Raw genomic sequence first — 26208 nt, 5'->3', positions numbered from 1 at the left:
TGCGGTGGCTGGAGGGAGTCATTCAGTCAGGTAGGAGGTAGGGCAGCAACCGTTGATAGTATTTGTGTCCGTAGTGTTTGATCAGCTCCACCAGCCTAATGTGGAACAAGTGCGAACCAATCGGCGCATCTTTTTGCGGGTTCACCATCAAAAGCACATCCATTACGCATGATCACAAATCGGTGGATGAATGATACCTGTCAGTTTCCGTGGGAAGAAAACGATTTAAAATGGACAGCCTAGGCAGCCGCTGTAAAATTGTTGTGGTTGGAGATACACAATGTGGTAAAACCGCACTGTTGCACGTTTTCGCTAAGGACTGCTATCCAGAGGTAAGATCAATTTAACAGTCATTTTGGAAACATATTTATACATGTATATATAAATTGCTTTTATGTAGATCTATTTTGCATGTAGTCCATGGCCAGACTTATCAAGTGAGTTTGTATACGATGAATATCTGACATTTACCACCGAACAAACCAATCCATAATATCATTATTTAGAATTATTATGGCTACTTCACTTTTTCTTAGTACTTATTGGAGTCATTGTGCATGTATAATACGCATAGGCCTATGGTTTACAGATGCAGATATTATAAAGGCAGAAATAAATTGCATATTGAAAAATAGACTGCATAACTTTTTGTCGCTACATTAGACTAAAAGCAATTAAATCCCAAATGTCTCTTCTATGGAATTTTTAGAACTATGTAGCTACAGTGTTTGAAAACTACACCGCCAGCTTCGAGATCGACAAGCAGCGGATCGAGCTGAACATGTGGGATACGTCAGGTAAGGCAATTTCTTGGCTGTCCCATTTCCCTCAGGATTCTGACATCCAATCAGCCCTCTGTGATATCTGTCCCTAGCTGGGATGGCAGGAAGACACGACGGATTCATGTCCATTGACACTTTTTCCCACGCATTTAATATTGGCCCTGAACCTTGCCATCTTGTGACAGATATGTACAAGCCTAGCTATTTTTTCGACTGTCGTTCATGGAAACTTCATTTGTCTTCGTGCCCCAGTGCGCGCGCTGTAGGCTATGCTTGCATTCCACAGCGTGCTTTGTTTTTATGTGTGTGTGTGTGTGTGTGTGTGTGTGTGTGTGTGTGTGTGTGTGTGTGTGTGTGTGTGTGTGTGTGTGTGTGTGTGTGTGTGTGTGCGTGTGCGTGTGTTTGTCCGATTGTTCCCATGCTCGGATTTGGGGTCAGGGTGGGACCGTGATGGTGGGAAGTGCTGTGGTGGTTGTTGTTTATAGACTAGTGGTGAACGCTACACGTCATAGTCAAATCCCTAACATCTAACATAACTTTCCTATAGTTTCCCACGTATTTTCTAGATACTTTCTTCCCAGCAGTAATAACAGGCACGTATCTGTTGCAACTGGTGCTGTTTATGTATGTGGACAGCCCAGTAGTGGGTTCACAGGCCTAATCTCCCTCCACATCCACAGCTTTAGCTTGAGGGACCTTAGTGTGGTAACCCTCCAAGGGGGGAATTCCTTCCATTGGCAAAAACAATCTCCAACTTAAAAGCATCTCTAGAATGAACCATGCCGAGATATTTTTAAAGTTATATGGGCGTTCACCCCTGAAGAATGTTTTTTTTTTATTGGCCTGAGTGCCATTCCCGGTGGTAAATCTGCTTGAGCCTCATATCAGTCTTGGGGCCTCTAGGAGCCTTTGACCCTGAGGGTGATTCAGACTTCATGCTTTAGCTATTTTGTTTAGACATCAGTAGAATCTCTGTGTGGTTAAGGGGTTGGGCTTGCAAGGGGCAGGATATGACGTAGGCCGTAGGGTCTAAGTTGCAAGAGGCGGCATAAGTGCGTCCACTGTCACTGTAGTTTGTTTTGGGTAAGCCACAGACAGCATGGAGGCAGTATTTTCTCCGGAGATAATATGATAACATTATGTGTGAATTGGGGATGCACCGATATGAACATTTTGGCCGACACGATATTCGATATTTATTTTGCTGTTATGGCCGATAACCGATATTTACCGATATCGATAAATGTTTTAATGTTAAAAATATAGGAATTTTTGAATGTCTTCCTTTATTTTCAGAACTTATTTAACTTCCAAATAACAAGGCTACAGGGCTACCATAAAACATAAGTCACCAACCTTTACCAACCAACCTGTACTAGGGTCTATAGCATATAACTCGTTGTCTGATTACAGTTTAATTCATTTTTCACAATTTACCAGCTCTCGTTTTGAAGAATAATCACCTCGCCATTCATTAGAATGGGAATCGCGACAGTCTATACTTTCAACAAAAAGTGTACATATTTACAGTTTAATGATTAAACTGTAATCAGAAAAAGCGGTTATATGCTATAGACCCTTGTATCTGTGGTATAAAGGCTGGGACGAATTTCCAATTCGAAATATGTACACTATATGTTGCAAGTAAAGACCGTCGCGATTCCCATTGAAACAGTGATTATTCTTCAAAACGAGAGCTGGTAAATTATGAAAAATTAATTTAACTGTAATCAGACAACGCGCTTATATGCTATATTTACCCTCTTGGACCCTACACAAATTCGGGGTTTCATTTTGAAGCTATGCCAGTCGTTTTTTGTCTGATAAACTCACTCAGCCGGGGAACTGTGGTGTCGTGGCTGTGGATTCAATTGCTTGCTTTGTTGATTTGGAGAAAAGGTATCAAGAGACACGGCAAACAAGTCGACTCTCTCTTAATCAATCTCTCACACACGCACGCACGCACGCACGCACGCACGCACGCACGCACGCACGCACGCACGCACGCACGCACGCACGCACGCACGCACGCACGCACGCACACACACACACACACACACACACACACACACACACACACGCACACAGTCCTCGCTGTTTTCAATGAAACCAAACTCTATTTAACTGTCGTCATATTTCCTACATTTAGCTGATTTAGGCTCTGCGTCAGTGTTCCGACGCAAATATTTATCCATGGTCGCAAGCTAGGTAGCTGCCTCGTAGACCCTAATTAAGCTAAGCGACTGAAGTGTTACTTAATTTGTCACAATCATATCATATCCCAGGTTGAGAATGTCTGGGGTAGAGGCACAAACCATTTCCATCCGTGTATTTTGGTAGAGCCGCATTATATTTCCCCCTCCCCCCAGTCGAATCAGACTCAGACACCATTGGGATGTTTATATTTGTTTTCAAATCTTTCTTACATAAACCGAATTGTTCTAAACACCATGTCCTGTCCATTCCAACCTGCCTGCCTGGAAGCCGGGGCGAGGGTAACACTGTAGAGAGGTTGAGAGTCCATATCTTTGTTCCAGTTGGTCCTGACGGAATGTCTCACTTCCCCAGAAATATGTGTTGGATCCAAATCAAAAGGAATTCACCAGGAAGTTATATTAATATTATATATTTGTAATATTTTTCTCAGTATATTAAAAAAGAAAAGCTTGAATAATCAACAACCAAAACATTAATCGATATCCTTATCGTTGATATCGTTGAAAGAGGCTTACTCTTGTCCTTCAGGTGTGACCAATGACAAGACATCCTGTCTTCTGCATCGCAACAAACAACCACAGGTAGACTAAAACAGCAGAAGAGCAGATGCTGTATCCTGATATTGATATTGTCTAACCGCCGGCGGTGAACAGACTTACATTTTGATGGCGTTGATGATCCATTCCAGATCTTTTCACTCTTTTTCGCCTAATCAGTGACACCCAGCGTGGGGGGTTGTTTGCCTCTTCGCAAATCTCGATGGTTATATCTGTGTATATAAAAGAAGCATGAAACCGCAATTATTCAAAGACTGGTTGTTGAAGCATGATGGCTGAGCCCAGCTGTACTCAACCACCACATGAGACAGACCAGAGGGCAGAGGCTCCCCGGTAATGCTGTGCCAAATGCACAGCAAAACAAATGCTATAATTAACACACAGTATCCACACACACACACACACACACACACACACACACACACACACACACACACACACACACACACACACACACACACACACACACACACACAGAGGCACACACAGGCACACACAGGCACACACAGGCACCTTTGTTTGTTTGATACCTTAACACACTTTCCATACAGCGTCAAGCATCCATAGACACACACACACGCACGCACGCACGCACATGCAGAAATGCCTCAACCACACCATCTGCGCTACTTAGCTCCTGCACCAAAGGGTGAAGGTAAAAAACATCCACAGCACCGCCAGTTAGCTGCAAAGCTGGTGTGAAGCTAGCCAAGATGTACCGCCTAATAAACCTCCCGTGTTATCCCTGTGATCTGTTATGTCCCTCCAAGCAGAAGACACTGCACCATGTAGGTGACGCTGTGGGGAATAGCCATTCAGTACACCATCTCCCCCTGTGTTCTTGTTTGTATACATGGTAGGATTATAAGGGGCCAGAACCACCCCAACTCACATAAAATCAATCTAAACAAACGGCCTCTGGCTAAACTGCAACCCCAAGCAGGCAAAACAAAACATAATTCTTGCTCTCTAAAGAAGGATAGACAGTTGTTTTATTCATCCCTGCGGGGAACTTAAGGTGATACAGCAGCTCACATCAAGAAGCACAATAGTAATCATAATTAATTATGATCATAATAACCATGATATTGTAAGTCACAATATATTACAAATAACATAAAACATTTAAATGTATATACAAGTTACCTGAACTCAAATCTAAGCTATTGAAGTGCTAAAGTATAAGTGCACCGGTGGAACGATCTCAACAATTAGTCATAAGGGCTGTGACATTAAGCGGCCCGTGTTAAATAGAAGGACATGTGGCGTGTTCATCCAGAGGAAACACTCTAGTGTGGGACCCACACTGGGCATGAATCTACAGAAACAGTGGCGGAAAAGTGGAGGGAAAATCACAGGGGTGAGGAGTATATACTGTTTGGATGCGCGTGGGGAATGCGTATGTGTGTGTGTGTATGTGTGCACAATGTGTGAACCCATGCATACTGGCATTTGTGTGACCGCGGGGATTTTAGCGTATGGGAATTTCAACAGCCATGCCTCCTCAACCCCCACCACCACTCCTCCTCTGTGTTGGCCGGCCTGTGGCACTTGGGGCCCACATTGTGGCTTGCAAACATAGCAGCTGACCCACACCACACACACACACACACACAAGCATAGGCAAGTCTTAGTGTTTTAATCGCTGGAAATTTGCAACCTCTGTCTCCATTGACCCGCACTAACCGAAGACCCATCGTCTGATCTGCTAAAATCGAATGACAGCGCTATCCATTCAAGGTAGACACACTCCTCTTCCTCTTCCTCTTCCCCCTCTTCCTCTTCCTCCTCCTCCTCCTCTTCCTCCTCCTCCTCCTCCTCTGAGGCTCCTGCTTGACATGAACCCGGAGAGTGGGTCCCTTGAGTGGAATTCACATGAAACACTTATGTCAATGTTCTTATGCTGTTTATTAATGAATGAAGGGACTGTGACTCACAGTTAAAGATATTCCACCGGGTTTGTGTGTGTGTGTGTGTCCTTGAACGTAGGTGTGTTTCAGTCAAGTCAGGCAGTGTGGAGCAAGCACATTAAAGGGCTGTGTGTGTGTGTGTGTGTGTGTGTGTGTGTGTGTGTGTGTGTGTGTGTGTGTGTGTGTGTGTGTGTGTGTGTGTGTGTGTGTGTGTGTGTGTGTGTGTGTGTGTGTGTGTGTGTGTGTGTGAGAATGTGTTGGGGCTATGTCTCTCATCCCCTGCGCCTTCCCACTTGCACACACACATGCACGCACGCACGCACACACACACACACACACACACACACACACACACACACACACACACACACACACACACACACACACACACACACACACACACACACACACGTAAAAACACAATTGCACACACAAATACACACGCATGCATCGCATGTGTGTGTTTATAAATGGAGGGCTCTGATTTGTGTGTTTCTGTGTGTATTTGTCAGTGAGGTGTCACAAGCGTCCGGCGAAGTGCCTTGCTCAACTAAAGAACACAGGAGAAGAGTTCAACATTATATTTCATCCATGTCTCCTTTTATTTCCACAATCCAACATTGGCACGCAGGAATTTTCACTCAGAATCAGATGCAGGTTTCTCTTGTCATTTCCGTTTTCACAAATAACACCCAAAAAACACGATAGAATCTGAAATAACAATACACTCTGGACTGACTACCCAGCTCACGTTGAAAGTAACAAGGGTACGGAAGTAGTAGCATCCAACTGGTGCTCGTTCAGCGCCCTGGCTGGTGTCGGGGTTCCTCAGTGTTACTAAGTGTTACGGCTCTGCTGCCCTGGCTGCCATCACATGTATCTGTGTTTCTGGGTTTTCGGCGGGAGGGAAGCTTTCTTTGAGGGAACATGGATGCAAGGTGGGAAAATAAATTGGTTTGTTTGATTTTTATATATATACAGGGCTCCAGACTGCGACCAAATGGTTGCATTTTGCAACCACATATGAGAGTGTGCGACTGATGAAATTTTACATCTGGTCGCGCATGTGCAGTAAATTTCTCCTTTTTTGTTCGTTTGTTCGTTCAGTCGAGTTTCCGGTAGCACTAACTCCACTGAGTCTGACTGACTCAGCTGAGAACCGTGCAATGACGTCCATTCCATGATGCGATTTACCGCTACCGGAAACCAGGCTGAACGAACAAACGATTTGCGAACGACTCCTCCCAGTTCAGTCGAGTTTCCGGTGAATCGATTCACCGGAAACTCGACGTAGGAGTCGTTCGCGAATCAGCCTAGTTTCCGGTAGCGGTGAATGGAATCATGGAATGGACATCATTGCACGGTTCTCAGCTGAGTCAGTCAGACTCAGTGCTACCGGAAACTCGACTGAACTGGGAGGAGTTGTTCGCGAATCGTTTGTTCGTTCAGCCTGGTTTCCGGTAGCGGTGAATCGCATCATGGAATGCACGCCATTGCACGGTTCTCAGCTGAGTCGGTCAGACTCAGTGGAGTTAGTGCTGCCGGAAACCAGTTTGTTCGTTCAGTCAAGTTTCCGGTGAATCGAATGGTGAGAGACGAACGAGTGAAACGAACGGGTTCGGTTCGTTCGTCCTAAAGACTCGCACATTCGAACCGGTTCGCGAACGAACGAGCCAACACTAGTGAGAAGGAGAAAGATTTCACAACCTGCTAGGTGTGTTTGTACAATTTGCAAACTATTGACTCGTTCTTCCAACCTGCGGCTAGTGTGCCAGTGCCAGACTCCTGCACGGGTCTTTTGCAAACCCGCACCCGCCCGTACCTGCAATACTTAAAACTGCATCCGACCCGTTTTCTGACAGTAGCGTGAATTATATTCCGCATCCAACCCGACCCGCTATAAATCGATATCGACGCCCGACATGCATCCGAAGGAAAATTAGACACATTGGATGGTACGCCGGGGAATTACACTATCTGGTGTTTGGCCTGGTGCTTTAGATTGCTGTGCAAAAAAAGCACATCATCCACTGTGGACGGTTTTAGTTGACTCCTCTGCTCCTGAATAACATATCCACCAGCACCGGAGAAGTCTCGCTCGCAATCGCAAAACCCGCGAAGGAACAGGCGCTGTTCATATCCGACCGTTTTGCGGGTCACTCGTCGGGTACCCGCGAGTGACCCGCACAATGTGCCATAAAGGGCTTTTCACACAGGAGGCTTCTGTCGCAGCTGCTGCATTCTCAATGGAGGGGCGAGCGGGCATGGAGGAGGCGCAGCGTTGGAGTAGGTGGTTGGCCCTGAGGCAGCAGCACGGCAAGCGGGCGCACTCCCGTGAAACTGTCTTTTCCGTGCTCAGTGAATCCTTAAAGCCATCCAGTCTCGGTACACCCAAAGCGAGAGCTGTGTCCGCGTTCTTGGCAGCAAGTCGGTTTCGTTCCCTGTGGTTGTTGACCTCCGCCAGGGCTGCACTTTGTCCCCAATCCGAAGCGTAGTCGTGGTGGGGAGGGGTCGCAGTTCGGTGGTCTGAGGATCTCGAGGATCTCTCAGCAGGAAACCGGTGGATTGTCTGCTCTGGATAGGAAATTAGTCCTTAGCCCAAGTGACGGAGCTCAAGTACCTCTGGGTCTTGTTCGAGATTGAGGGTACGATGAAGCGTGAGATTGGCCGGAGAATCGGAGCATGCGTTTGCATCACCGCACCGTTGTGACGAAAAGAGAGCTGAGCCGCAAGGCAAAGCTCTCGATCTACCGGTCGGTCTTCGTTCCTATCCTCACCTATGGTCATGAAGGATGGGTGATAACCGAAAAGACAAGATCGCGGGTACAAACGGCCGAGATGGGTTTTCTCAGGAGGGTAGCTGGCGACTCCCTTAGGGATAGGGTGAGAAGCTCAGAAATCTGTGAGGAACTCGGATTAGAGCCGCTGCTCCTCTGCTTAGAAAGGAGTCAGCTGAGGTGGTTCATCTGGTAAGGATGCCCACTGGGCGCCTCCCTAGGGAGGTGTGCCAGGCACTACCAGCAGACCTCGGGGGAGACCCAGGACTAGGTGGAGAGATTATTAGGGCTGCTCCCGACCAAAGATCTTGCTAGTCGACTAGTAGTCGTTAGTACAAGTCCTTAGTCGAATAGTCGTCGCACGTTTATGATATCATTATTATTATTATTTTTAATTTTTTTGGGGGGCATCAGAAAATTGTTTGAGTTCCAGGGCTGAGAAATGTGTAATGTATGTACTCACCACGATCATCTTAAATGTTGTTGCAGCGATGCATCAAATATACCGTTGCATCCACAATATCTGCATCGATTGATGAAAGATTGGAGCATGAGTTACAGACAAATAGAAGAAACGACGAAGAAGAAAGGCATCGCGAACGACTGCGTTAACGGAGAAAGAGAGCATCCTTTTTTTGCTTCATTTCACATCTAACAAACACTGGGACAAATGTAGTTGATATCTGTGTTCTTGCCCTTTATCTGATTGGTTTCAGTGAGGCCATCACCATGTGAAACACACGAGTTTGTTTTATGTTCAATTCTTCCCTTGCACTTGATATTGTAGAAAATGTACAGTAATGGTGGCTATACCGTCTGTCGGGTTGGCAGAAATCTGTTCCCGCTTTATTTTTGGAGTTTGTCTATTAGTTTGTAGTAGGCAAACTCTAGCAAAACTCCCTGGGAATTAAAAAAATAAATAAATCTGCGACCAATGAATACTTGGTTGACTGAGACTCTTCTCATCGACTAACGTTTGGTCGACTATTAGGGGGCAGCCCTAGATATTATATCTCAACACTTGCCTGGGAACAACTCGGGGACCCCCCCCCCGTCAGAGCTTGTCAATGAGGCCCGAGAAAGGGAAGTCTGGGGTCCTCTGCTGGAGCTGATCCCCCTGCTGCGTTTTATCTGGTATCATTTTTAGTGCTTTGGCAATGTATATTGTACATGTACAATGTACAATGCACATGTTCCATTCCAATAAAGCCCTTTAATTCTTGTCAGGACCACTTGGCTCGAGTAGAGCTGACATAACAAAGGGAGCCACGCTGGTTGTAAAGATGGAACAATTATTTATTTAAAGTGCTAATGCCAAACCCTTATCAGTAAGGGGAAGCCAAACCAAAAGTGTAGTGCATATCAGTAGATGTAATATAAAGCAAAGTGAGGTAAAGATGAGGAGCGAAGATGCAGCCAGCCCTTCCCCGTCAGGCCATAGCAGTAGTGAGAGAGACCGAGCCGACGGGAAAGGCGTCTTTTATCTCCAGCTCAATCAGCCCAGCCATCAGCCCGGCACGACCAACAGAGACAGCTCCCCCTAGTGGCGATAGAAAGAACACGGACACGGAACACGGACAACCATGACACGCCAAGCAAGGCAGGCAGAGAGGCACATCCAGCACGGCAAAGCTGGGCGTGACATCACTCCCCCCTAAAGGACAGAGGCCCATATTAACGGGACTCTGTATCTGCCCAACGATCCCAAAACACCAAAACACAATGAGTAAATTCTAACCAAATAATGAATTCACAATGGAAGACTCATACACCCTATTGGGCACATTCACCCATTTAACCGTGCGGGCACAACTGCTAGGCCTACAACCCATCACCAACACCGGCCATTCTCACCACCCGATCTTCACCCCATCCGCAGCTGCCACCTGCGAAACATCAGGCACGCCCACCCCAAAAGCGAGCGCCACAGGACTAGCCGCAGTTATCTCCCCCACCACCTGCAATGGCGAGGAATAATACGGTTCTAGTAGATCGACATGACAGTGTTGTTTTCTCTTCCTGTGCTCAGGAGTAGACACTGCATAGTTACTCTTCGAGATTTTACGCAGGACAGTGAACGGACCAGAGTATTTCGCCCCAAATGGCGAGCCCAGAGTGGGTTGTAGCGGCGCAGGTTTAATGGACACATTTGGTTTACCTGCCAGTTGACAAGTATAACCAGCTTTAACGTACCCCGCTACATCTCTTTTAATACGTGGCCAATAGAAATGCTGCAACACACGATCGTAGGTCTTTCTCACCCCAAAAAGTCCAGACGCGTCCCCGTGCGCAGTTTTCAACCCTACATCACGGTACTCTACAGGCATCACCACCTGCAACACCTGATCTGCCCCACCCGTGTCTTCCTGAGGTGACCACCTGCGCACCAATAATCCATCCTTGATCGAATACCCATGCTCGGCTTGATCAGTGGCAAATGCAAAATACTTCTCAAGACTTGGACCATTCTTCTGTGCGCCAATTATCTCACTGTCAACTCTCACGGCCAATGGTGGTAACTCTGGGACAAACACTTTACCTGCACCAGTCTTGGACACATCAAACGACTTCTCTGTCTGCGCACGAGCCATCGCTCGCGTCACAGCGCAGGCAGAGAACATCTCTGGGAAATCCAGAAGACATTTGTCCGGCTCTGCTGATGCTGCAGTTACTGATTCCACCACCGGAAAATGACATGACTTCTCAGGCCATACGCAATCCCCCCCCAAATTATTTCCAATAATCAGGTCAACATCATCTACAGGCAGAGTCGGACGTACAGCGATAATCACTTCGCCATTCACAAATCCAGAATGTAACTTAATTTTGTGCAATGGCACTGGAAACGGATGAAGGCCAATTCCCCGAATCAGAACACAGCTCCCAGTGTCCGATAAAGAGGAGAAAGGCAAAGACGATTGACATATAAAACTCTCAGATGATCCTGTGTCACGCAGTATTTTTACTGGCACTATACGATCATCTCCCATAATTGACACAAACCCCTCTGTAATGAAAGGAGCATAGTTAGACATGGTTGTTCCTTTAGGTTCATCATCCAAATGCGCAGCAGGAATCGAAGCCACACAGCCGACGTCCTTGACTTCCCTATTCATTTCTGTAAACCTACTCTTTCTGCGTGCAAGCAAAGCTGGACAATCAATTTTCCAATGGCCCAATTGCCAACAATAATTACATTTATTGTCTTCTTCACTTTTGCTATGAGGCACAGAAACCAACCTTCCAGGAGGACCCACATTTCCACGAACCACCTGCGCATCAACGTCGAGGTGATCTTTGCGGTGGTCGCGGTCATCTCTGCGATTGTCATACCGTTGCGAGTAGTCTCGTACATAGGCTAATTGATTCTTGTGAGTCAACACATAGCCATCAGCGAGGACAGCAGCCTCGGCTGCGGTCTTCACGTTATGCTCGTTAAGATATGTAACAATGCGTTCTGGCACTATGTTTTTGAACTGTTCCAGCATCACTAAATTACGCAAGCCATCGAATTCAACAACACCCTCTGCAGTGAGCCAGCGATTGAAAAAACTTGCGAGCTCCCTGGCTACCTCCGAATGAGTTTGCCTTTCGAATTTTCGTAAATTGCGAAAACGCTGTCTGTATGCTTCTGGAACAAGTTCATAGCATTTCAGCACAGCCTCTTTTACTTTATCATAACTTCTCCTTTCTTCAAAAGTCAAAGCCACAAACGCTTCTTGTGCCCGGCCAATTAGAACAGTCTGTAACAGCAGAGTTTTATCCTCGCTACTCCAATCTTGATTTTCAGCAACATTTTCAAATAGTGAAAAGAAGACATCGGGATCACGCTCATTGAACTTGGGAAGGAACTTAATCATACTTCCCAATCCTGAATGCTGACCGGCACTGCCTCTACCCTCAGCTTCCAACTTAAGCCTGGTGCGCTCAAGCTCTCGAGCTTGCTCTTGTTCATGCTCGGTATGCTTAAGCCGCTCCATCTCAAGCAATCGATCTTTCTCTCTTTCGAAAGCCTCGATCCTCTTCTGCTCCAACTCCTGCACCACCACCCATTTCTTATGTTCTAACTGCATTTGCAAAAGTTATTTTTGCTCATCAAACGTTAGTTGACTCATGTTGGACAACGGTTGGTCAGGCACCGTCAATGACGTTAGGTCTACAGGTGTAACCCCAGACAACACCCGTTTCTCCTTTAAACGCTCCCGAAGGAAATCCACTAACTGATCTTTATTAGCCCTCTTTGGAATGGTCACCTCAATCACATAATAATCTGCTACACAAAACAACTGCTCTTTTGTCAACGCTACCAATAACCTCTCTGATGGAGCAGCCAAAAAGTCATCATATCCACTCATTATACAAGCCCACAAATGATACAATCACATGTCAATGTACACAATCCAAAAGCAGAACTAACCATCGGTCTTCCACTAATTATCCAATAATCTAACCACATAGCCCAAACAAAAGAAAAACTATAATGCAAAGTGAAATCAAATCACGCAGAAGAGCAGGCCAATCGGAGCCCTCCCCCTAAACACCTACCCCCACTAACCTATCTTCGCACTGAGTCCAAGGACCAGGATGATTACATCATTTCCTCACCAAACGCTGCTGAAGCCCGTGCCGTCCCGACAAAGCCAATGCGGTCGGTTCTCCACAGCGGTGCCCTGGCCCAGAAACAGTGACACGGCAGCCTATAAACCCAGCGCGGAAGCGCTCTAGAATGGGGACGACAATGGCTCCAAATGACTGGTCGCTCCACTACGAGAAAAGCATTCCCCCTCTCAAAAAACAAACAAAAACCATATGTGGCTAAATGAAAGCTCCCCAATTTTCCCTCAAAACCAAGCTTAACCAAAGAATAACCAGCGATGATCTCCCCAAATCAAACAATCGGCGTTCCGAAGCCGGTAGACCCAAACTACGCCTACCCCGACTTCATTCACAAAACGTAAACGCCGATCACGTGACTACACCGCACTCAGCTGTTGAGTGGGAATTAGAGTAAACCTACCAAATTTCCACCAAATTCAGGGTTACAATACGGCTGGACGAGCCCCCATTATGTCAGGACCACTTGGCTCGAGTAGAGCTGACATAACAAAGGGAGCCACGCTGGTTGTAAAGATGGAACAATTATTTATTTAAAGTGCTAATGCCAAACCCTTATCAGTAAGGGGAAGCCAAACCAAAAGTGTAGTGCATATCAGTAGATGTAATATAAAGCAAAGTGAGGTAAAGATGAGGAGCGAAGATGCAGCCAGCCCTTCCCCGTCAGGCCATAGCAGTAGTGAGAGAGACCGAGCCGACGGGAAAGGCGTCTTTTATCTCCAGCTCAATCAGCCCAGCCATCAGCCCGGCACGACCAACAGAGACAGCTCCCCCTAGTGGCGATAGAAAGAACACGGACACGGAACACGGACAACCATGACACGCCAAGCAAGGCAGGCAGAGAGGCACATCCAGCACGGCAAAGCTGGGCGTGACATTCTTGAATCTGGAGAGATTGATAGAGGGAGAGAGATGGATATTAGCCAGGGGAGAGAGAAAAAGGGAGAGAAATAGAGAGCGAGAGAGAAAGGAAGAGAGAGAGAGAATAGGCCTGAATCAGATCCATGCAACGGGGAGGCTTTTGCTGCTTTAATCGATATCGTGTGTAGCAAAGGAGCCTACAGACCCAGCCAAAGGCTGATGGATATTTAACCTCAACTCCTCTGGCCCAACTTTGCTCTAATACCTTTGAAGAATTCTGCCATCGTTGCCTGAGTTACCGATTCACAGCAACAACTGCGTGCGTGTATGCCTGCTACCAGGTTTGCAAATGTAAACTGTGTATTCGAGAGGGATTGTCCACTCTTGCGCTTCTTTCGTGATGAGGTTGATGTGAATAGTATGATTGATGGTTGATATTGATGAAATGTGTGGATGTCTCTGTATGGCTGTCAAGTGGTCATTGCGTGACGTTTAGTTTAGTTTTCTTTACTACAGCTTTAATTGAAGCAACTGTGCAATAATTGACATGGCCCGTCAACTACACAGACACACCCCTCGGATGTTGAAACATGCATATTTTACCATTGAAAGTTGAATCGGCCGCTTATAGTATTGAACCCAAGCATCCCCCCCCTTTGTTTTAGTTCTCCCTGAACATGAATGGACTTAAGTCATTAAGTCACCCCCCCCCCCTCCACTCTCCTGTTCTCCTGCTCTCCCAATCCTTCTTCCCCTCCTTTCAGACCCCACAAAGAACACATTAGCATAACTCTAGGTTACGATACATGTTTTGGCGGCGTACCGTGTATGGTGGTTTCAGTAACAACAAAATGGCCGAACACGAGAGAAAGAGAGGGAAGGGCGTCACCGGGAAGTGTTCAATGTGTGTGTGTTTTTCTTAGCCGGTTCTTAACTCCCAGCACAGCACCCGCACCCCTTTCTTCATTTATTTATTTGATCTGGCTGTGTGTGTGCGGATGTTTTTGTGTAGAAAACCTAATGAAGTGTTTGTTGCCATGGACACCCTTCCATATGTTAACAGACACATCAGAAGGGTTCATGGCAAAAAAAAGCAATTTCTTTGCCAAATGGTTGTTTCTTTCTGCTGTACTGCAGAGCAAAAATAACCCTGAGGTTTACAGTAATACTGTTGATGCGGAGATAGAATGAGATTAGTGTTTTCATTCAACTACAGGCCTCCTTTGATTCTGAGTTGACTCCCTTAAGCCTTCATAGGCTCTTGCAATCTGTTTAACAGAGTTTTTGTTTAAAATTGGATTAATTTATTTTAGCACACTCAAGAAATATCATTAGATCATCAGATTAATACGCTGACTACATTGCTATTTATGATTTTGTCATTTAAGCAGAGGCTTTTCAAGTCAATCGGCAGCAGGTGGTAGCAGGAGTTAGGTAGGTATAGAGGTGGACTGCAGGCATGGGGAATCAAACCCTGCATTGCTTTCAGCTGTAATTTTTTTTATCAAAGGACTTATTTTGGTCTCAGCTGTACCCCCCCAGCAGCAAAATCAGCAAAGCAGTTTGCAAGCTCAAGTCACTCTTTAGTCACTCTGTCTGTGTGTGTGTGTGTGTGTGTGTGTGTGTGTGTGTGTGTGTGTGTGTGTGTGTGTGTGTGTGTGTGTGTGTGTGTGCAAGAAAAAAAACTTCAAACCGCAGGCCAGATTTTTGCTTGTGAGAGTGATTGACTTCTATTAGTGCCGCATTGCACATTTTCCTTTCTGGAACCCGTCTCTTACCTCATGCCTTCATTTAGATAGAGGACGTGGTCCTCATGACTTTGCAGAAATGCTGATTCAGTCCGTCTGTCACTCAGGAAACAGAACAACTCTCCAAATTGTCGGTGTGTGACGAAGGTCTCTTCCGGTCCCTGCGGCCTGTCAATCATTTTAAACTGAAGGGTCTGACCCATCGATCCCAGAAATGTTGTCTGCTACTCTATTCATTCTTTCCTAAAGTAAAATAAACATGTATTAGCGACTTTACATCCTTTCCACCAACACCACGCCAAACATCCCCTTGGCCAGGTCAACGTCACTGACGCCGGGGTTTTCCCCCCTGGTTCTTTCTGCTCTGTCTCTCACTTGGCCTCTCTCGTTCCTCGCCCTCGAGCTCCCTCCGCTCGTTCTTTCTTTCTTTCTTTCTTTCTTTCTTTCTTTCTTTCTTTCTTTCTTTCTTTCTTTCTTTCTTTCTTTCTTTCTTTCTTTCTTTCTTTCTTTCTTTCTTTCTTTCTTTCTTTCTTTCTCATTATGTCTCTCATTCTCTATCTCATTCTCTCTCTCTCTCATTATCTCTTCCCCTCTCTCTCGCTGTCATTATCGATCTCTCATTATCTCTCCCTCTTTCTCCTTGCCATCTCTCTCTATATCCTTGTTTCTCTCTGTCTCTCTCATTGCCCTCTCGACCAATACATAAGAAATCTTGACTTGGCACCCAAAGCACCTCAAGTGGAACCGTGTGTATGGGACGTGTGTGTGTGTGTGTGTGTGTGTGTGTGTGTGTGTGTGTGTGTGTGTGTGTGTGTGTGTGTGTGTGTGTGTGTGTCCCAATCCCAGCAATATGGTAGGCCAGTACTCAGTGGGCTAGCTAAGGAGAACAGCAGGACTTCCTAATGGTGTCCTTGATGGTGTCTTATTCCTACTGTCTCTTCATATAGTAACCGTTTTCCTCCCATATCGTTTTAACTCACGGTTAAAGACCTTGAGGGACGATCTCCAATGCAACAATAAAATAATAATACATTTTATTTAGCAAGTACTTTTACAAGTACTCTTTCATAAAAATAAAAAAAATGCAATGAATCTAATCACCACATACTACCTCAGACTCTCACCACTATTTCTGACGAGGAAAAAAGCTTCTTGTGATGTTTCTCATTTCACTTCATCACTCATCACCCCACCCACCCCCTTCTCCACATGCAGCCAGTGACCCTCATGAAGAACGCTTATTCTGTTGTTCCCAATACGCGTCCGGGTGGATGGTTGTGGTGGTGAGGTCTGGAGGATGAGAAGTGGAGTGAAGGGTGTGAAGGAGGAGGGGGCATTGGGGTTGTGTGTCTACTACATTGTCACTTGCCACACAAGGGGAGGGCGAGTGCTTCATTGCAGGCAGAGACACATTCACTGTGTCCAGCTAGCTCATGCTAGCTGCAAGTAATTAATAATAGTATACTAGACTTTGCTGTCATACTTTGCCTTAGTAAGGAGTTCTAATACATAATGCCTACCCTTTGATCCTTTATGTAATCATTTTGGTTGTAACTATGTGATACGGTGAGGATGATGATGATGATGATGATGATCATCATCATAATTATTGGTGTTATTGCCTGTAGTTGACGTGCCATTTACTGAGACCCCCAGATCTTTTTACAAGTGTTACGTCCCCTAAGTGGGCTAGGGGTAAGGGGAGTAACATAGACCAGACCCATAGAAGAAAGTAGGAGACAGGTGGTCCAGTGTTCCAGTAATGGTGTTTATTGCCAGCTCGAGCACTTCTCTTCAGGGAGACCCATGGCCAACAAAACAAACAAAAGGTATCCCTGGTCAGAAACAAAAGATTGATCGTTCTAAAAGGTAAATAAAAATACATGCGCTCATCCTCCCTAGCCACAAGCAAAACAGGAGAAAAAAAAAGGAACAAACCAAATGGCAGGCCTCCCCTACACGGCTCCTTGGCTCAACACAAAATAAGGGATAACAAAACAGAACTGCTAGGCAGTTCACGGCAGCGATACAAACGGGCAGTAGTCGACAGCAGGCCACAGCAGACAACGATTACCGGGGAGCAGAGAGCAGGTCATGGAGTCGAGAGCAGAGAGAGAGGCAACTGCCATGCAGCTCCTCTTTATACACACACAGCCCCCCTTGATTAGGTCTCCAGGTGTTCCTCGTTCAGGTGAAGCCGAAACTCTGGAGCTAGAGGCAGCATACACAAGGACATTAGCAATGCAACACAAGGGAATGTAACAACAACAAGACTCCTAATGAGAGCAGGTGGAGGGCTAGACGTCCTGCAACACAGTGGCAGGCTCTTCCCTCCCAATGCGGGCGGAACAAAGCCTCATCTGGGTCTGAGGGGGAAGCACCCCCTTAAGTCGCAGAAGCAGTTATGGTTTGAGCAGGGCCGCCGCTCCCCACATGCAGTGTACGCAGAGCGTATAGGGGCCCAAGTACCTGGCGGGGACCCCCAAAATTAAGGTTGCTCAAAAAATGTCATGATAATAATTACATCATTGCATTACAAAAAATATGTAAATTAGTTGTGAACTGGCCCACCATTGTTTTTTCTTAATTGTGTACCCTATCACTCAATTCGGGCATATGACATGTTTCAACCAAATATATATAAAGAGTCCCCCCCCGCTTCCCTGAAATGGTACAGCCTTCAAAGCTCTCGTCTTTTCGCATCGGCGGTGGAGCATCCTTTCTCAGCGCAGTTTTTCTAAACTGAAACTCATTCAAACGTATCTACTGTCAACAATGGGACAAGAATGCTTAAGTGGCACATATGGGTGTCTTACGATGATTTGATTAGCGATTTTGCTGCTAGGGAAAGTCGTTGTGCAAAGCCTCCTGCAGCTGCTGAGAATGCACCCGCAATTTAGTATTGCACACTATCCAGCAGTTACAGTTCTGCACAGTGTAGGGAAAATATTTTGATAAGGACAATACTGCACTTTGAGGCAGTTTTGGGGTTTGTGAAAAATACTGTGTGCGTGTTTGTTTGTTTGTCTTGATGACTTCCTTTTATACCATATTCATGTGCATAATTATTTTCGTTCATCTTTGGAGCCTGCAGTTTATGCAGTAATTATATTGTAATGCTGCTGTTAAAGATTTATGTATTATTTATATATTATTTATAGATTACTTTATATATTACTGATGGTGTTGCTGTTGAGGCTGTTATTTTGATACTCTATGATGACATGTTTTGTGTGTGTGTGTGTGTGTGTGTGTGTGTGTGTGTGTGTGTGTGTGTGTGTGTGTGTGTGTGTGTGCGTGTGTGTAGGGTGTGTGGGGGGGAGATTAATGACCAATTATGTTTAGGGCCTCCAAAAGCTTAGCAGCGGTCCTTGGTATGAAGTACGATGCTTTGTGTGTTGATAATTGTGTGTGTGTGTGTGAAGTGTGGAAACCCCTTGTAGACAAAGACATTTTAATATCGTCCAGCACAAGGCTGTTTCCCCCCCCCCCCTAGTTGTTGCATGAACAGAATGCAAGTGTGCACACTTTTTCTTTCCTATGAGCGGCCTCATGTCTACATTCAATGTCACAGGTTCATTTGAGTGTGTCATTGATGAGGCCTTAGCAATATTGCAAAGGTAAAAGACCTCGTGAGGTTGAATCAGGTTAATATTGTGTGGGGGGGGCAGGTGGTGGGTACTTTAGTCTGAGGAACGTCTCGGAGGTGGAGTTGAACCTGACCCGATGCCCTATGTTCTTGCACGTGTGCTTTGTTTATCACAGGTTCCTCGTACTACGACAATGTGCGGCCACTGGCATATCCCGACTCAGACGCGGTCCTCATCTGCTTTGATATCAGCCGCCCCGAGACTTTGGACAGTGTCATGAAGAAGGTCAGTGTGTATTGGTTTTATCTCTTATTCTTCCTATTTCAGGAGTGGTTTGTTGTTTGAGTATATTTTGCTGCTATGGCTTTGTTTGATTAGAGTTGATTTTATTTATTCCTTCAGTCAGCAGGTAGTGTTTGAATTAAAACCAAAAAAAGAAAAAGAGCCAGATGAATTTGTTTGTTCCCTTATACAATCCTACATGAATCCTGCATTTCAATAGTGTTGATGGCTTTCAGTGGCTTTCAGCCTTAGACAATCAACCATTGAACAAATCCGCTCACAGGCGAGAGTGTCACGTTCCCCTCTGTTCCAGCCAGCCTATCTAGGGGCACTTGACCCCTGGCTCTCTGGGGAGCTGGAGGGCAGGAGGGCCGTGGAAAAGAACAGAACAAAGTAAAGCCCAAGCCCCATGCATTCAGCCTCAAACATCAGATATGGTGAATAAGCCAGGCCAACGCAATAACAAAGCAGATGCTATTTAGCCTGTGTCAAGAGAGCTAGAACCCCAGTATCCCAGTCAGCCTTGTCCATTGGCTCCACTGGTCTCTGAGAGATGGACAGATGTTGGTGGTGGTGGTGGTGGTGGTGGGTCTGGTCATGGCGGTGGCATTGACGCTTGTTTGGTGAGACTGCGACGATGAGACCGTGTGGGGGAGTGCTTGATTATGGCTCTCAGTCCAATTATACGAACTTCGGTGTGTTTTGGAGTTGTGAGAACGTGGAGTAGTACCACCCTTCTTAATTACCATGTTTGTCATGTAAGGCAGGCCACACTGACCACCGGCGGCCTCTCATCTTGAAGCCATGTGTGAGGCTAGTCTCATCGAGACACCCCTCCTGTGTGTCTTAGAGGTATTCTCGCGCCATCCCGACGCGAGATCCCTAGTCTGAGCCAGGGGATAGACCTTCTTCCACAGACTCGGTAGATCTGACACGCCTCTAGTGGATCCTGTCAACAGCGAGACGTAAGCTGCCATCCAAGGTTCTTTCCACCAACCCCCTCCCCCATGACCTTTGACCTGCTTGGCAGCCACCCTGCTAATATCTGTATCTTGTGGGGCCACAAGGAAAACCTGTTGCACAAGAGCCAGCCAAAAATAAGGCTGTTGACCTGCGGAGATCGCGGAGTCAGAGGGGTCGCTTCATGACAGCAAAGGGGAGGGGCTGCAGGAAAAAGGGGGGGGGGGGGGGGGGGGGGGGTTCAACAATCAAAGCTTCTGATTGGGTGGTGGTGAGAGAATAAGTATGAGGCCCCAAAGGACAGCGGTCGCTCCCTACTTAAAGCATGAGCGCACATTCTTGGTATTCTGCACATGTGGAATATTTCCACGGTATTTGGACTTTTCAAAGTTGTTGCCTCCTGTTGGTTATTTATGTTGCCTGATTGTTGGTTCAGCTGTGTTTCAGAGGCGACACTTATTCCCAGATGGTACTGTTTTAAAAGGGCTGCTTGGCCATGTTCTTTAGTTTTTTTGTTGCTTTGTTCATTGCAGCTATATTGGTCACACTGGAGCCAATTAGAAATGTTAGATGCATTGGTATTTAGTGTGTTCAACATAGCTGGCACGCCTATGCTGCTCTATATGTACAGAAATGAGCGGAAAAATTAAGACATAAGTAGTGGTAAGACTTTCCTCAGCATCTAAGTCTCCGCGGTAGAGAAGAAAAAACTTTTCTAGTTAAAGATATGAACTGCGTGGCTCCTCCTAAAAATATTTGTGTTTAATGAGTTGCTTACCAATACCATAACCATGGTGATGTGGTTGTCAAGTGAAAAGACAGCTCTAAGAATGCTCTCTCTATAAGCTCTTAAATAATCAAACCAATGTTTTCCTTCAAACGGTAAGCTTAGGAAAAAAAATAAGGGATTTGTTCACAGCTCATTTAATGAACCAACTAATCTGGCACTATTAACACATTTCTATACTTACAGTGAGTTCATATATAGGTAACTAATGAGCATGGTAAGAGTAGGTCATCGAACGTACAACCATTCGACTGGGAGTCAGCTACATGCTAACAACTATGACTATAGCCCAGGGATCAGGAAGCCATGGCTCTTCCAGCGAAGAAAGATTGTGTAACCAAAACAAAGTAGATGTCTTTCTGTGATATAAACAAAGCTAAATGCATGTTGGAACCAGTCACTTAGCTAGGGCGATTTCTAGGTCAAAATCAACATCTATTTGCTGTAATATGTTAATGTACAACCAGAGTTGATAACGAAACGCCAGGAAAGGAAATATGAATAAATATAATTCTTTCCGGCCTAAATGGCCGTGTCAAATTTGAAATGAATAAATTCTTCCCTAAAACACAATTTCAAGCAATGAAATCAACCTGCTGACTGAACAAGGTTCTCGCCATGAATCTCACCTTTACAGCATTACACGTGTTGTTTATTTGTTCCTTGTGTTCACAGTGGCATGCGGAAACGCAGGAGTTCTGCCCCAATGCCAAGGTGGTGCTGGTGGGCTGCAAGCTGGACATGAGGACGGACATGGGCACCCTGAGAGAGCTGTCCAAGCAGAGGCTCATCCCAGTCCCACACGAGCAGGTACACCCTTACCACCAGGGCATTGACGCATGGATAGGTGGATGGATGGAGGCTGGGATTGGTTGAGGATGGATGGATGGAGGCTGGGATTGGTTGAGGATGGATGGATGGATGGATGGATAAATGGTTGGATGGAAGGATGGGCAGATGGATTGATGATCGATGGAGGCCGGGTAGTGGTTGCGCTGGGGAGGGGGAATTGCAGGGGGGTTGCGAGAGAGGGAGTGGCTCATCACAATAAAACCGTCGTAGATTAGGAGTTGTGTGAACCTTCCCTGGACATGTTGCTGTGCTTGGCATTCTGACAACAATTTGCTGACACAAATTATAGGTTGCTTGTTGAGAGATAGAGAGAGAGAGAGAGTTCAAGGAGTTTGTCGGCAGTGTTAATGTCGAGGGACACATTTTCGTTTTTTTTCCAGAGAAATTCCATAGAAATATTAAGGCAAGGCAAGGCAACTTTATTTATGTAGAACTTTTCATACACATGACAGACTCAAAGTGCTGCACATATAAAAATTGTCATACAATAAAATTAAATACAATTAAATAATGGAAAAAAAAACGTATGCAAAAAATTAGTAAAATAGATTAAAAAGTTTAAAAGTTTAAAAAAGCATTTTAGAAAGTGCAATGTGTTTAAGATCAGATCAACATTCTCTCTGTTACTCCAACCCGACCTAAAGGAACTTGGTCGTTTCTGAGGGCCTTCTCTGGGACTCCAACCCGGATTCTAGGAATCTAACTCAGACAGAACTCGGGTCTCAAACCCTTATTCTTTATCAGATCATCATCAATGCAGATTTATGGCTTTGGTGCAGTACAAGATGAACAGAAGATACCGACATTGATAAACGAGTGGGCGCACTGCATTCGCTCCATGACCTCTGAGTCGAGAGGAGAAGAAAGGGGCTGATAAACCGGATAGCATAAATGTGTGCATTTGAATCAGCTTTTTTGTGTGATAATTTGCTGCTGTCTGCCGTTGGAGGTATGAAATGCGTAAGGGGGCCTTTTCCACCCGCAATCAGTGTTTGTAGTAACGCAGTTTAAAAGAATGGCGTTAGGTACCCCATTATTTTTTCGGTAATCTAACTAATTACTGTTTCCCACATTACAACACTGTTACCACTACTGTACGTTAAATGTGGTGCGTTACTATGAATTGATTGAATAAACTGCGTAATCCGAACACAAACACCTACTGAGGAGACCAGGTGGGTTAACAATGATATGAGCGAATATGATTGTCTAAAGCAGAGTCATGTTTCATGGTAGCCAATCGAAGCCAGTGTTTTTACACACAAGCCAGGACCTGGCACCACACACACACACATGCACACCCACACACCTAACAGATTCGATGAAGCAGCAGAAATGGCGAGTCCGGAGCAATCCGATGAAGAGTTGGCATTTTCTGTAGTATTCAGCAGATGTTCCACAGCCTTTGCAACCAAGCAAATTAAAATTCAGTTGAAAGTATATCAGGGCCTTGAATGGGCAGTTAAACTATTTAACACAGAAAAATCAAAATATAGCAACTTCTTTTTTTACAGTAATGCAAATAGTTACCTTCCCTGGTAACTAGTTACTTTTATTATAGAGTAATTCAGTTACTAACTCGGTTACTTTTTGGAACAAATAGTGAGTAACTATAACTAATTACTTTTTTAAAGTAACGTTCCCAAAACTGGTTGTGGGCATCTATTTAAAGTAAATATCTCTGAAACCGTCGGAGAAACCGCCTGCTCAGCGAGAAGAAGCTCAGCTTGCGGTTTCCCTGGCAACGGACAGACGCGTAGCAGCCCACCCTGGGTTTACCCTACCTGCAGACCGACGCTCTTAGCCCTGCCATCCACGGACATTTTGGTGACCCATCTCTCCGGACCATCCCGGTACAGGGTTCCAGGTTTATTACATTATCATCCTGACATCACACGCACACATAAAAGAGGAGCTCCTTCTGGACTGTCCGTTATTACACATTCATACCGCTCACACGCACCGCCTGCACAGCTGCTTGCCGGAACGATATTGAACTCTTGCGGGACAATTACGTCATCATACATGTTCCAAACTTTGAACCCACTCACATCTATCCTGGAAAGAAACGAAGGACTGTAAAAATAGAATCCTGATTGTATTGTTGTATTGCTATTTCTATGGTCGAGTTGTTTTGTTATAGTTTATCTATTGCAGAGTTTATAGTCAGTGTGATTGAGAGTGTGATTGGGCATTAGGCCACCAATATTCAATGGTTATACTGTAATAGTTATATCAGTAAATATTTAGAGAAGGTCCACTGAATTGTTTTTATCATAAATAGATTATTTATGGAACTGTCAAATTGATTAAAGCACATGTTTTATTGGAATAACGCTGCATAACTGCAATATCACATAAGTGCTGTCTGGAGTAGGTCCACTGAACTCTTTTTATCTGTTCATCATAATTTATATTATACTGTAATAGTTATTTAAATAAATATTTAGAGTGAGTATACTGAATTGTTTTGATCTATTTATTATCTTTAATATTAGTCAATATCTTATTTAGTACTGGATTATTTTAAATATATTTATTATACTTAATTATTAAATACATACTGTTCTTTTTGCATCGGCGACCACAGATACTGGCCCTTGTGAGTTTCTTCATTAATTAGGTTACACAGGTTACATACAGGGAAGTGGGGTCTTAGTTACACACAATTTTAGTAGTGGATTAACGCTCCCACTATAGAAAAGTATATGACAAAAAAAGTGAAAAACTCAAGCTGTGCAGCAATGGTGTAATCTGACGTTGCTTCAAGTAAAGTGTAGTGGGATGAAGTACTAGTGGTGTGTGAGGCTAGTACTAGTTTTGTCTGTGATCGGTGAGCTCGCTGCCTGTGTTTTCCACAAACACAGAGAGCGAGGAGCATGGGAGATACGTTAGATGGGATGTTTTTAGGTATTGTAGACCAAAGCAGGGAATCTTACCTTTTCTTTCAGGCAGAGAGACTGAGGGAAGGGGGGAGCCCCAATCTAGACCAATCAAAGGCGTCGAAAAACAAAACATATTAACAATGGAAACCAGAGAATAATTAGCTGGAAGTGTCATAATGATGACGCACTGTACATAACTTGACCTCAGTTATTTTAATGAAGAAGATGCTGATGATTAAATCAGGATAATGAGGAGGATAATGCTAAGATTGAGAATGAAGATGACGATGATGAAAATGTTGAAGATATGATGAGGATGATGATCCTGAGATGATATGATGACGAGGAAGAGGATGATGGGGAGATGATGAAGCTGATGATGATGATGATGATGATGATGATGATAGAGATATATTTTATTTTTTTCTTGTGGGGAAATTGTTTTGGAGTATATAGCATTTCATCATATCACAACTAAAAACAAAAATAGACATACTGATATGCTCATACACAAAAAAAGGAAAAAAAGCAAGAAAACGGATGCAGATCTACCTGAAAATCTGCTTAACTAGTAAGGAGCGGGTTAACTGCGTTGGAGATCAATTGAAAGTACTTAATCTGTTTAATAACTTAATGGATGGTGGGCAAAGAATATGATAATGTTGATGGTAATCAAGAAGATTATTTTGATGCTGAGAATGAGGATGAAATGATGATGATGATGAGGAGGCTGATGGAATGATGATGATGATGAGGAGGCTGATGAAATGATGATGATGAAATGACAATGTTGAATCTATGAACACCCTCCATAGTGTCTGAACCCCCCCTCCCTCCCTTCCCTCTCCCTCTCTCCCAGGGCAGCACGATAGCCCGGCAGATGGGCGCGGTGGCGTACGTGGAGTGCACCTCCAAGGTGTCAGAGAACAGCGTGCGTGACGTCTTCCACGTCACTACGCTGGCGTCGGTGCGCCGGCCGCCAGGCAGCAAGCCACAGCTAAAGCGCAGCAGCTCCAGGAGGGGCCTGAAGAGGGCGTCCCACCTCCCTCTCACCCCCCTCCCCGGGCGGGATGAGGACCTGGAGCCCGTCCCGGCCATGAGGAAGGACCGGGCCAAGAGCTGTGTGCTCATGTAGAGAACCCCCCCACCCACCCGCGGTGCAGGACCTATAACGCTATATACTCATAAGACACATGAGTATATAGCGTATAGACAAAAAAACATAGAATCTCTATTTATTTTTATTTATGTTGCTCAAAGAAAATCCTCCTCAGTTTTTTTTCATTTGTTTTTACACTGCTGAGGAAAAAAAGCAAAAAAAGCATTGTGGAAACAAAACACATTTGACAAAAATGTGTGTTTGCGCGCCGTGTGTGTGGGTCTGTT

At 45.1% G+C, this 26208-nt stretch overlaps 1 protein-coding gene across 1 annotated transcript; it reads left to right on the top strand.

The window, feature by feature from the left end:
- Positions 1-25959, top strand: rnd2 (Rho family GTPase 2). Its single transcript, XM_056580426.1, has 5 exons — positions 1-332; positions 710-797; positions 19232-19341; positions 21761-21895; positions 25682-25959. The coding sequence occupies exons 1-5, from the start codon at positions 231-233 to the stop codon at positions 25955-25957; spliced, it is 711 nt and encodes a 236-aa protein (XP_056436401.1). The 5' UTR covers positions 1-230; the 3' UTR covers positions 25958-25959.
- Positions 25960-26208: the final 249 nt, after the last annotated feature.

Source organism: Gadus chalcogrammus, chromosome 2, assembly GCF_026213295.1.
Source record: "Gadus chalcogrammus isolate NIFS_2021 chromosome 2, NIFS_Gcha_1.0, whole genome shotgun sequence".
Lineage (NCBI taxonomy): Eukaryota > Metazoa > Chordata > Actinopteri > Gadiformes > Gadidae > Gadus > Gadus chalcogrammus.
The sequence above is the reverse complement of the archived record's forward strand: the minus strand, read 5'-3'. Positions and strand labels throughout refer to the sequence as shown.

Excerpts from the sequence above, each read along its gene's own strand:
- rnd2 (XM_056580426.1), top strand. The coding sequence starts at position 231 with ATGGACAGCCTAGGCAGCCGCTGTAAAATTGTTGTGGTTGGAGATACA. Across the intron at positions 333-709 it reads CTAAGGACTGCTATCCAGAG|AACTATGTAGCTACAGTGTT; the intron begins GTAAGATCAATT and ends TGGAATTTTTAG. Across the intron at positions 21,896-25,681 it reads TCCCAGTCCCACACGAGCAG|GGCAGCACGATAGCCCGGCA; the intron begins GTACACCCTTAC and ends CCTCTCTCCCAG.